The sequence below is a fragment of the Stegostoma tigrinum genome, chromosome 3 (assembly GCF_030684315.1).
Source record: "Stegostoma tigrinum isolate sSteTig4 chromosome 3, sSteTig4.hap1, whole genome shotgun sequence".
Lineage (NCBI taxonomy): Eukaryota > Metazoa > Chordata > Chondrichthyes > Orectolobiformes > Stegostomatidae > Stegostoma > Stegostoma tigrinum.
The window spans coordinates 138605907-138618947 of NC_081356.1; the positions used below are offsets into that span (position 1 = coordinate 138605907).

General features: G+C 42.6%; 1 protein-coding gene across 4 annotated transcripts in view; it reads right to left on the reverse strand.

Annotated features, from left to right (window-relative positions):
* LOC125450882 (nipped-B-like protein) overlaps nucleotides 1–13041 on the reverse strand; it is a 510140-nt gene that overhangs the window by 117182 nt on the left and 379917 nt on the right. For all 4 annotated transcript variants that reach the window (XM_059644995.1, XM_059644996.1, XM_059644997.1 and 1 more), the window contains 2 exons: nucleotides 9929–10065; nucleotides 1253–1393 (listed from right to left, as the gene is read on the reverse strand). In XM_059644995.1, coding sequence (XP_059500978.1) covers nucleotides 1253–1393; nucleotides 9929–10065 — 278 coding nt within the window. The remainder of the gene's footprint in view (nucleotides 1–1252; nucleotides 1394–9928; nucleotides 10066–13041) is intronic.

Consider the following 13041-nt stretch of genomic DNA (forward strand, 5'->3'; position numbering starts at 1 on the left):
GGAAGGAAGAAGTGACTTCGGGCAGGAAATTTAGTTAGATGGGTATACTGGAAAACCTAGGACTATTCTTCACAAAGGAAAAGATGCATAAGAAATTTGAGTAGAGTGTTCAAATCATTTGATGCCTAAACAGGGCGAGGAGGAACAAATTGTTCACAACAGCGTGACAGCCAACAATCAAAGGTTACAAATTTAATGAAGAAAGAACTAAAGTTAAAATGAGAAAATGAAAACAAAACTCTGCAAATGCTGGAAACTCAAAACAAAAACAAAATGGAGAAAATCAACAGATCTGGCAACATCTGTGGAGACAGAAGCAACTTTTTGAATCTGATACGACTCTGCATCAGCTAAACAAGTAATTTTTTTTTCTACGAAGCAGGTGATTTGGGTCTGGAATAGATTGTCTAAAACGATGCTAGAGGCAAGTTCAGGCATGGCTTTCAAAAAGAAGCAGGGCCAACACTTTGAAGAAAATATTTTAAAAGCTCTAAGTACAGGGAACAAGATGAACTATATTGCTTTTGCAAAGAGACAACACATTCAGTGGAGCAAAATGTCTCCTGCACTATAACCACTCCATGACTTGTTTATACAGAAAAACATGGATACCAGTCAATCTGTCAAGTCTGTTCAGACATTCATTTACTCATGATTACTCACTCACATGTTTTAGGCACCGGTATCCTGTCCGGCATTTATTGTCCATCCCTAATTGCCCAGAGGATAGTTAAGTATCAACTATATTGCTGCAGGTCTGAAGACGCACATAGACCAGACCAGGTAAGGATGACAGATTTCCTTTCTTAAAGGACACTAGTGAACCAGTCAGACTTTCCCAATCATGTTCATCATTAGACTTTTAATTCCATATTTTTACTGATTTCAAATTCTATCATTTACCACGCTGGGATTTAAACTCAGGTCTCCCAAATGTTACAATAAAACACAGGGCTGCAAACGGTGAAGCATTCTGAAGAAGGGTCATTGAACTTGAAAGATTAGACCTGCTGAGTTTCAGCAGCAATTTCTGAATTTGTTTCCACAGAACATTATTTGGATCACTGAATTAGTAGTGATAATATCACTAGGCTATCACCTCTCCCAAGGATCTGCAGCCCTCCTAGATGTGTGACCTTGAATACTCATGGCTTGGTCACAATAAAACATGTTCACTATTCTGAAACATATAACCAAAGCATCATATTTGAACTTTAGAACTGTGTGCTACAGTCATGCATTAGATTCTTACCGTCATTCCATGCTTAAGGATAAGTTTCATGAGATCTTCCTCGATTGTGGCCAGGAAGGTCTCACTCGGATGCTCCATCAATGGAACAACCAGTTCCAAAATCTTTGCCACATTGCAGATGACGAGGAAGTCGCTTTGTGTCTGGGAATGGGTAAATATAATAGACAAAGTCATGAGTGTTATAGGACTGACCAAGACTGGCTCACAGCTTTTATGCTGGCTCTCAAAGCAGCACACCCAGTCTAACTGGACCAGAATTCACAGAATCCCTACTGTGTGGAAACAGGCCATTTGAATCCATACGAACCCTCCAAACAGCATCTCATCTGGCCAGCAGATCCCTGGACATTATGGGCAATTTAGCATGGCCAATCCACCTAACCTGCACATCTTTCGGCTGTGGGAGGAAACCGGAGCCCCCAGAGGAAACAAACGCAGACACCGGGAGAATGTGCAAACTCCACACAGACAGTCGCCTGAGGCTGGAATTGACCCTGGGTCCCTAAAGCTATGAGTTATCTGTGCTAACTGCTCAGCAACCGTGCCGAAATCTTAGACTGGATCTTTGAATTCTGATTCAAATAAATATGGCACATGTAAAGTTGTGTGTAGTACTTCACCCTTTAAGAAAGTGGCACCAAACATCAGTGGTACAGGGAGGAATTTTATAGCTGTAATGGTAAACAAGTATGGAGCTGCACTCATCCAACAGACATTCAGAGGATTCCATGACACACCTGACTTTGGCCTAGCAAACAATGGACAGGCTTTGGGGAGTGAGAACCCGAGTTACTTGCCAATGAATTCTCAGCCTTTGACCTGTTCCAATAGCCACAGTATTTACACATTTAGTCAATCAAGTTTCCAGTTAAATTAACACTCCAGGATGTTTATAGTGGAGATTCAGTGATGGTAATAGTATTGAATGTCGCTTGCTATTTTTTAAGCCCAAGCCCTGATACTGCCTAGGTGATGCGGCATTTGGACATGGAAACAAATCAGACATTGGTAACGAGTTTTGAGAAGATTTGTAGCTCAGGTTGAGGTTCTGGATGAGAGTTTCCTCGCCGAGCTGGAAGGTTAGTTTTCCGACGTTTCGTCACCATTCTAGGTAACATCATCAGTGAGCCGCCGGTGAAGTGTTGGTGTTATGTCCCGCTTTCTATTTATCTGGTTAGGTTTCCTTGGGTTGGTGATGTCATTTCCTGCGTTGGTGATGGCATTTCCTGTTCTTTTTCTCAGGGGATGGTAGGTTGATTTGGAGCCAATGTGTTTGTTGATGGAGTTCCGGTTGGAATGCCATGCTTCGAGGAATTCTCATGCGTGTCTCTGTGTGGCTTGTCCTGGGATGGATGTGTTGTCCTAATCAAAGTGGTGTCCTTCCTCATCTGTATGTAAGGATACGAGTGATAGTGGGTCGTGTCGTTTTGTGACTAGTTGATGTTCATGTATCCTGGTGGCTGGCTTTCTGCCTGCTTGTCCAATGTAGTGTTTGTCACAGTTCTTGCAAGGTATTTTGTAGATGACGTTTGTTTTGTTTGTTTGCTAATGAACTTAAAAGACAACAAACAAAACAAACTTCATCTACAAAATACCTTGCAAGAACTGTGACAAACACTACATTGGACAAGCAGGCAGAAAGCCAGCCACCAGGATACATGAACATCAACTAGCCACAAAACAACATGACCCACTATCACTCGTATCCTTACATACAGATGAGGAAGGACACCACTTTGATTGGGACAACACATCCATCCTAGGACAAGCCAAACAGAGACATGCACGAGAATTCTTAGAAGCATGGCATTCCAACCAGAACTCCATCAACAAACACATTGGCTCCAAATCAATCTACCATCCCCTGAGAAAAAGAACAGGAAATGGCATCACCAACACAGGAAATGACATCACCAACCCAAAGAAACCTAACCAGATAAATAGAAAGCGGGACATAACACCAGCACTTCGTTGGAGGCTCACTGATAATGTTACCTAGAATGGTGACGAAACGTCTGAAAACTAACCTTCCAGCTAGCGAGCAAACTCACAGAGACACTGGTAAGGCTACATTTGGAGAACTGCATACAATTCTGGTTGCTGTGCCATAGGAAAGATGTTATTAAACTGGAAGGGGTAATGACAAAGATTTATGAGGATGTAACCAAAAGTGGAAGGTTTGAGTTATAAGGAGAGGCTGGATAGGGTGGGACATTTTTTTCTTGGAGAGAGGAGGTGGAGGTGTGACCTTACAGCGGTTTATAAAATCATGAGGGGGAAACGAGCTGGTCTAAGGAACAGATATTGTGTGTCCTTGATAGGTATGTTCCTGTCAGGCAGGGAGGAAGCGATAAGGTAAGGGAACTGTGGTTTACTGAAGAAACTGTATCTCTTGTTAAACAGAAGAGGGAGGCTTATGTGATGATGAGACAAGATGGTTCAGATGAGGCGATGGAGAGTTACAGATTAGCTAGGAAGGATTTAAAGAGAGATTTAGGAGAGAGAAGAAGGTTGAGAGGTGACTTAATTGAGACATAAAAGATAATCAGAGGGTTAGATAGGGTGGATAGGGAGAGCCTTTTTCCTAGGATGGTGACGGCAAGCATGAGGGGGCATAGCTTTAAATTGAGGGGTGAAAGATATAGGACAGATGTCAGAGGTGGTTTCTTTACTCAGAGTAGTAAGGGAACGGAACGCTTTGCCTGCAACGGTAATAGATTTGCCAATTTTAGGTACATTTAAGTCATCATTGGATAACCATATGGACGTACATGGAATAGTGTAGGTTAGATGGGTTTCAGATCGGTGTGACAGGTGGCACAACGTCGAGGGCCGAAGGGCCTGTACTGTGATGTAATGTTCTATGTTATATGTTCTTAAGAAGAGCAAGGAGGGGACACGAGCAGACATTAGCAGGTAGAATAAAGGAGAACCCTAAAGCTTTCTATAGGTATGTGAGGAATATGAGGATGACTAGGGTAGGAATAGTGCCAGTCAAAGACAGAAGTGGGAAGTTGTGTGTGGACCCTGTGGAGATTGGAGAGGTGCTCAATGATTATTTCTCATCTGTTTTCACTGAGGAACAGGAGAATACTGCAGAGGAGATGACTGAGATACGGGCTACTAGAATTGAAAGGATTAAGGTTAGTAAGGAGGTGGTGTTGTCAATTCGAGAAGGTGTGAAGGTAGATAAATCCCCTGGACCAGATGGGATTTTTCCGAGGATTCTCTGGGAAGTTAGGGAGGTGGTGGCGGAGCCTTTGGCTTTGATCTTTGAGTCCTCATTGTCTGCAGGTTTAGTAGCAGAGGACTGGAGGATTGCAAATGTTGTGTCCTTGTTCCTGAAGGGCAGTAGGGATGATCCAGTTAATTATAGACCTGTGAGCCTTACATCTGTTGTAGGAAAATCTTTGGTAAGGATTATAAGAGGTAGGATCTAGCAAGCAACAATTTGAATGGAGATAGTCAGCATGGATTTGTTAAGGGCAGGTCGTGTCTCTCAAACCTCATTGAGTTCTTTGAGAAGGTGACCAAGCATGTGGATGAGGGTAGGGCAGTTGACGTGGTGTACATGGACTTCAGTAAAGCCTTTGATAAGGTTCCACATGGTAGGCTATTGGAGAAAATACAGAGGCACGGGATTGACGGAGATTTAGCAGTTTGGATTAGAAACTGGCTTTCTGTAAGGAGGCAACGAGTGGTGGTGGATGGAAAATATTCAGCCTGGAGTCAGGTCACTAGTGGTGTGCCTCAAGGATCTGTTTTGGGACCACTGCTGTTTGTCATTTTTATAAATGATTTGGACGCAGGCATAGGTGGATGGGTTAGTAAATTTGCAGATTACACTAAAGTCGGTGGAGTGGTGGACAGTGTGGAAGAATGCTGCAGGTTGCAGGGAGACTTGGATAAACTGTAGAATTGGGCTGAAAGGTGGCAAATGGAGTTTAATACGGATAAATGTGAGGTGATTCACTTTGGGAAGAATAATAGGAAGGCACAATACTGGGTCAACGGAAAGATTCTTGGCAGTGTGGGTGTGCAGATGTACATAGATCCCTGAAAGTTCCCACCCGGGTTGATAGTGCTGTTAAGAAGGCTTATGGTGTGTTAGGTTTTATTGGTAGAGGGATTGAGTTTTGGAGCCGTGATGTCATGCTGCAACTACACAAAACGCTAGTGCGGCCTCATTTGGAATAATGCGTGCAGTTCTGGTCGCCCCATTACAGGATGGATGTGGAAGCATTGGAAAAGGTGCAGAGGAGATTTACCAGGATGTTGCCTGGTCTGGAGCGCAGGCCCTATGAAGAAAGGCTGAGGGACTTGGGTCTGTTCTCATTGGAGAGAAGGAGGCTAAGAGGGGATTTAATAGAGACATACAAAATGATCAGAGGATGAGATAGGGTGGACAGTGAGAGTCTTTTTCCGAGGATGATGACTTCGACTTGTACAAGGGGGCATAGCTACAAATTGAGGGGTGATAGATTTAAGACAGATGTCAGAGGCAGGTTCTTTACTCAGTGGTAAGGGCGTGGAATGCCCTGCCTGCCAATGTCGTCGACTCAGCCACATTAGGGGCATTTAAACAGTCCTTGGATAAGCATATGGATGATGATGGGATAGTGTAGGGGGAGGGGCTTAGATTAGTTCACAGGTCGGTGCAACATCAAGGGCCAAAGGGCCTGTTCTGCGCTGTATTGTTCTATGTTCTACGTATAAGGTGAAGAGCCAGATTTTTGCCTCAGGATAGGGGAGTCCAAAACTAAAGGGCATAGGTTTAAAGTGAGTGGGGAATGATTTAGAAAGGAACCAAAGTGCAACTTTTTCACAAGTAGGTGGTACATATATGGAATGAGCTGCCAGAAGACGTGATAGAAGTGGGTACAATTACATTTAAAAGACATTTGTACAGCTATGTGGATATGGAAGGTTCAGAGGGATACAGGCTAAACAGAGGCAAACAGGACTAGTTTAGTTTTGGAAACCTGGTCGACAGAGACAAGTTGGGCCAAAGGGCCTGTTTCCGTGTTGCACGACTATGTATCTATGGCTGCTTCAGTAGTAAAAACAAGACACCAGGTTATAGTCCAACAGGTTTATGTGAAGACAGACTTTCAGAATCTTGTTCCTTCTTCAGATGCTAGAAGGAGCAATACTCAAAGCTTTTGTCTTCAAATAAACCTGTTGGACTATAACCTTGTGTCATGTGATTTTTTTTCCGACTTGTCCACCCCAGTCCAACACTGGCACCTTCACATTAAGCTTCTGTATTATCAGTGAATATTCTCACTTCTAACCTTACGATGGAGGGAAGGTCACTGAAGAATACAGTAATAATTTTTTTCATTTTTTAATTTTAATAATTATTTTTAAAACTCATCCATAATTAAATCTCTAATTTAATATCTTCAAAATTTAAACCTCATGTTGATGAGGTTAATCAAATGAGAAAAGGCAGTGACAGCAACAGAATCATATAGTGCTTTCAGGATAGTTTCATAGAGCAATATTAGGAAGCAGGATATCCTGGACTTGGTAATGGACAATGAGGCAGGTATAATAAATGATGTCAGAGTAAAAGATCCCTCCGGAAGTACTGATCATAACATGGCAGAATTTAACATTCAATTTCAGGCTAAGAAACATCTATCTGAACCAACTTTAACTTAAATACAGGAAATTATAATGAAATGAGGACGGATTAGCTAAGGTGAACTGGGTGGACACATCAACAGGAATGACAACAAGCAAGCAGATATTTAAAGATGTAATTCACGATTCTCATCAAAAATACAATTCGGTAAGGAGGCAACATTCTAAAAGGGCATAGTCTCAGAATAAAGGGGCACTAGTTTAAGACTGAGATGAGAGAGAATTTCTTCTCTCAGATGATCAAGTGTCTTTGGAACTCATTGCCACAGAGAGCTGTGGAGGCAGAGTCCTTTGTATACATTTAAAGTACAGACAGATAAAATTCTTAATCATTAAGGGAATCAAGCGTTAAAGGGAAAGAATGGAAAACGGAAGTGAGAAATGTCAGACCAGCTGTGATTCTACTGAATGGTAGAACAGCATTGAGGGGCTGAACAGCCTACTCCTCTATTCCTATTTCTTATGGTTTTTATGAAGCAGCTGAAGGTGGTAGGCTCAAGGACAGTACCCTCAAACTGCCACAGAGATGTCCTAGAGTTCAGATGACTGACGTCCAACAAACATAACTGCCTTCCTTTGTGCCAGTTATTTGACAGAATCTGCCCACTCCCTTCCCCAATCCCCAGTTACTCCAATTTTGCTAGGGCTCCTTGACACCACACACCATCAATATGGCTTTAAGGTCTAGATTCTGGGAAAGTCCCAAAAGATTAGAAAACTGCCAACATAACACTCTTATTTAAGAAGGCAAGGAGACAAAAGGCAGAAAGCTACAGATTAGTTAGCTTAATCAGGTTTTGGGAAAATGTTAGAGTCTACTATAAAGAATGGAATAGCAGAACCTTTAGAAGTATATAATTTTATTAAGCGTATATTTGAGGTATTTGATATAGTACTACAAATCAGGTCATTTAATAAAGGTCAGTGCCAATCTGTTAGAAGGAGTACATTAGCATGGATACAGGATTGGCTAACTAATAGAAAACAGAGGGGTGATGCTAGGAGAAAGATTTTCAGGATGGCAACTTGTAACTGATAGTGCCACAGGAACCAGTGCTGTGCCTCAATTATTTACAATACGTATTCGTGACTAGGTTGAGTAAAGTGGATTCAACATAGACAAGCTTGAGGATGACAAACACAGGTAAGGCGGCAAGTGGTGAGGATGACAGTCTGCAGAGAAATATAGAATGGTTAAGTAAGCGGGCAAAAACTTGGCAAATGGGATATAATGGGAGAAAATAAGAAGTTATGTACTTTGGTATGAAGAATAGGAGCTGAATATTATTTAAATGGAGAAAGAATGCAGAAAGATTCACGGCAAAGGCCTTTGGGAGTCGTCAGCCATGATTCACAAACTAACTGCCCAAAATTAGGCAATAATAAACTTCACTCTAATTTACGATTTATACAGAACAGAGCAATATTTTAGAATAGTGAACAATCTCCCTTTTTGAGATAAATTGCATTAAGGAAGCAATGTCTAATTTATCATCCTTCTAACAGTACACTGCAGGATGAGCATTACATTCAGCTGTCTGCAACATTAAATAAGACTATGAGGCCTGAAGATAGAGGAGCAGGATTAGGCCATATGGCCCATTGGGTCTGCTCTGCCATTTGATCCTGTTTGGCATGTTTCTTATCCCCATTCTCTTGCCTTCTCCCAGTAACCCTTGATCCCCTTAATATTGAAGAACCTATCTCTGTCTTGAGCACAATCAATGACTTAGTTTCCTGTACATTCTGCATCAACGACTGGCTGAAGGAATTCCCTCGTATCAGTTGTAAAAGATTGTCACTTCTGAAGCTATGCCCTCAGGTCCTCATCTCTCCTATTAGTGGAAACGTCATCTCTGCATCCAATCTATCCCTGTCTCTCAGTACTTTTAAGTTTCAATGAAATTTCCCCCCAACTCCTCTACACTCCATTGACCCAAAGTCCTCAACTGCTGCTCTTACAACAAGCCCTTCATCCCCAAGATGATTTTTATAAACCTTCCCTAGACCCCTCCAAAGCCAACAGATCCTTCTTTAGACAGTGCCTAAACTGCTCACTAACATTCCAAATGTGGTCTGACTACAGCCTTATACAGCCTCAGCAGTACATCTCCGCTCTTGTATTCTTGCTCTGTTAATACTAACACTGCATTTGCCTTCTTAATTGCCAAATGAACGTACATTTTAATCCAAAGAGAATCTTGACCTAGGACTCTCTCGTTCCTTTGTGCTTAAGATTTCTGAAATGTTTCTGTAGTGATTGGAACAAATCAGCCAGGTAGAGCTCACAGATTCAGTACCCTGATTGGACTAGGTTCACATCCCCAATCAGAGAGTTCTGGCTGACAGACAAACAGGATGTCAGGGGTTCTGTTTATCCAATGAGCCAGAACTGAGCGAGCTGGTCAGTGTCTCATACTATGCATGTGTAAGTAACAGTTGACTTGGGGGCAGGATACCAGTCTTCGTGGAATTAGTTTCAGTTATTTCAATTTATAGGAAACAGTATCCACCTCCATTCTTTGAACCAAAGTGCAGAACCTCAAAATTTCCCACACAGCATTCCATCTGCCATTTCTTCACTCACTCTCCTAGCCTGCCCACATCTTCCTGCTTCCTCAATACTACCTGGCCCTCCACCTATTTTTGTGTCATCTGCAAACATAGCAACAATGCCTTCAGCCCGCTTCCAGATATTAATTGTATAAGGTAGAATAGTTGTCGTCCCAACACTGACCCCTGTGGAACTCTACTAGTTACCAAATGTCATCCTGAAAAGGATTCCTTTTTCCTACGAATTTTGAATTATCTTACGAATTAGTGAAACAAGGCTGCTGCTCAATTATAGGATACAAACATATGTACCACAAAGGAATCTAAAGCACTGCAACCTTATGGGTGAATTCTGTACTGATAAATTATTTTGTATGCACTCCTAAATGCATCAATTTATTAAAACTCAATTTTTGTGCAAAATGATTAGGAACAGTTGAACAAAAGGTCACAAAATGCAAAAGCCATACTCACATTGCACTTTGTGGTAAGGTACGGCTGAAGAGTCATTGCATGTTTCACCATGAGATGAGGCTGGATCTTGCTGAACAGGTATAATGTAATTAAACAAGCCACGAGACAGTTGGTATTCATGCCTTTACTATCTGAATCTGTGGGGATACAATAAGTGTTAGTGCTGGAAATTGAGCAGCTCATGCATACTAAGCTTGTAATTTTGCTGGCCACATCATTCAATCATCGAAATTATTTCAGCAGCAAACTTGGTTGCGGAGTTTTGGGGACCACTTTCTGGGAAACAGGGAATTACATGGGTAAAAGATTAAGTTTTCATTCATTGTGTGTAAAACCACACAAGAATATTACTCCCAGTCTGAGAAGGAGTTTAGCGGGGCATTGTAGAGAGCTATATGCTGTACCTCTCAGAGCAGTACAGCACAGAAACCGAGCCTTTGGTCTAACTTGTCCATGCCAACCAGATACCCTAAATTAATCCAGTCCCATTTGGCAGCATTTCATCCATAACCCTCTAAATCCTTCGTATGTATACACGCATCCAGGTGCCTGTTAAATATTGTAACTGTACCAGTCTCCACCACTTCCTCCAGCAGCTCATTCCATACACACACCACCCGCTGCGTGAAAATATTTCCTCTCAGGTCCCTTTTAAATTTTTCCCCTCTCACCCTAAATCTATGCCCTCTAGTTTTTGATCCCCCCCCCACCACCACCAAACCTGCAAAAAGACACTGGCTATTCACACTATCCATGCCCTCATGATTTATAAACCTCTAGAATGTCAGATGTCCTGGAGTATTTGATGGAGACAGTACAGAATAAACTTTATTCTGTGTGTTATTTTGCCTTACAAGCATTGCATGGGAAATGTAGAGGAATACTTCATAGAATCCCTACAGTGTAGAAGCAGGTCCTTTGGCCCAACAAGTCCACACCAACCCTTGCAGCACATCCTTATAACAGACCTAAGCTACACATCCCCAGACATTACGGGCAATTTAGCATGGCCAATCTGCCTAACTTGCACATCTTTGGACTGTGGGAGGCAACCAAAGCACCAAGAGGAAAGACATGCAGACACGGAGAGAATGTGCAAACTCCACACAGACAGTTGCCCGAGGGTGAAATTGAACCTGGGTCCCTGGCACTGTGAGGCAGCAGTGCTAACCACTGAGCCACCGTGCCGCTCCTGTGTACAATGCCGTGGAAGATGTGTGACAGCAATGATATTTACTATACTGAGTGGAAACATGCCAAGTAGTAGATATGGGAGAAGAGTGAATAAGCATATCAGACAGAATGGATCTTACTGAAATATGGGGGGAGAAATTACTATGTTGTAAAGGATTGTAATGTAGCCTGACAAGGGAGCTTAATGTAATAAAAGGCAACAACAAGGGACCCTGGTATATTCTGGGAGGTTGATCATGGGCCTAGAAAAGGTGAATACTATGATCAAGTGACCTGGTAACAAGTGGTTTAGGATAAGGGTGGACATTTCAAAGGTTGTAATGTGGAAGCCAAACCAGAGATATGCAACAAGATAGGACGAAGGGCCTGATTAGGGACAGTCAGCGCAGTTTTGAGTGATAAATTGTGTCAAGAACTTGATTGAGTTTTTTTTTGAGGATGTGACCAAGATTTTAGATGAGGTCAGAGCAGTAGACATTGTCTACACGGACTTTAGCCATGCCTTTGACAAGACTCTCGATGGTTGACTGGTTAGTCAAGTTAGGTCACATGGGATCCAGGGAGAACTTGCCAATTAGATACAAAATCGTCTTGATGGGAGAAGACAGTGGGAGGTGGAGGTTTTCGGACTGGAGGCCTGTGATCAGCAGTTTTCTGCAGGGATTGGTGTTGGGTCCATTGTTGTTTGCTATTTATATGAACAATTTAGATGAGAATACAGGAAGCATGGTTAGTAAGTTTGTGGGTGACAACAAAATTGATGGTATAGTGGAAAGTGAAGGTGGTTATCTAAGAGTATGGCAGGATCTTGATCAACTGGGCTAATGGGCCAAGGAGTGACAGATTGCATTTAATTTAGATAAATGAGAAGTAGTGAGACAAGACAAACATAGGTACAACTTGTACAGTTAATGACAGGGCCCGGAGGAGAGCTGTTGAACAGACAGACCCAGCTGTTGAGGTACGTAGCTTCTTGAAAGTGATAGCGGTACACAGCATGGTAAAGGCAGAATTTGGCATACTTGCTCATTGGTGAGGCCACTTCTGGAGTAATGTGTACAGTTTTGGTCACTCTGCTATGGGAAGTATATGATCAAATTGGAAAGGGAGCATGAAAGATTTACCAGGGTGTTATTGGGACAGGAGGGTTTGAGGCATAAGCAAAGTCTGGATAGGTTGGGGCTTTCCCCTGTGGAGCATAGAAGGCTGAGGGGTGACCTTATACAAGGCGTTTAAAATCAGGAGCAGCATGATGTGGAAGTGCCACTGTTGAACTGTGTTGAACAAAGTCAAAAATCACATGGCACCAGGTTATAGCCCACCAGGTTTATTTGAAAACACTAGGTTTCCGAGCATTGCTCCTTCATCAAGACACAGAATTTACATGTAAAAGACCAAGGATCATACAACTGATGTGAATGCATTGGATAAACCTAAAGTGGCTGGCTGACTCCCTCCTGTTGAATCTTTAATCAGTTAGATAGGAAATGCAGGCTTCGACTGATTAAAATGCAAATCCAGCATTTCTTTCAAGTCACTGCCCCAAGATAAGGTAAGATTAGATTCCCTACAGTGTGGAAATAGGCCCTTTGGCCCTACAAGTCCACACTGCCCCTTGAAGCATCCCACCCAGACCCATCCCCCTATAACCCACACACCCCTGAACACTACAGGCAATTTAGCATGCCGATCCACCTAGCCTGCACATCTTTGGACTGTGGGAGGAAACCGGAGCACCTGGAGGAAACCCACGCAGACACGGGGAGAATGTGCAAACTCCACACAGAGTTACCTGAGGCTGGAATCGAACCCGGGTCCCTGGCGCTGTGAGGCTACCGTGCTAACCACTGAGCCACCGTGCTGCCCTCAACTGAAGGTTTTATCAGTGCATACTAGATGTGACATCTCAGGTTAGACAA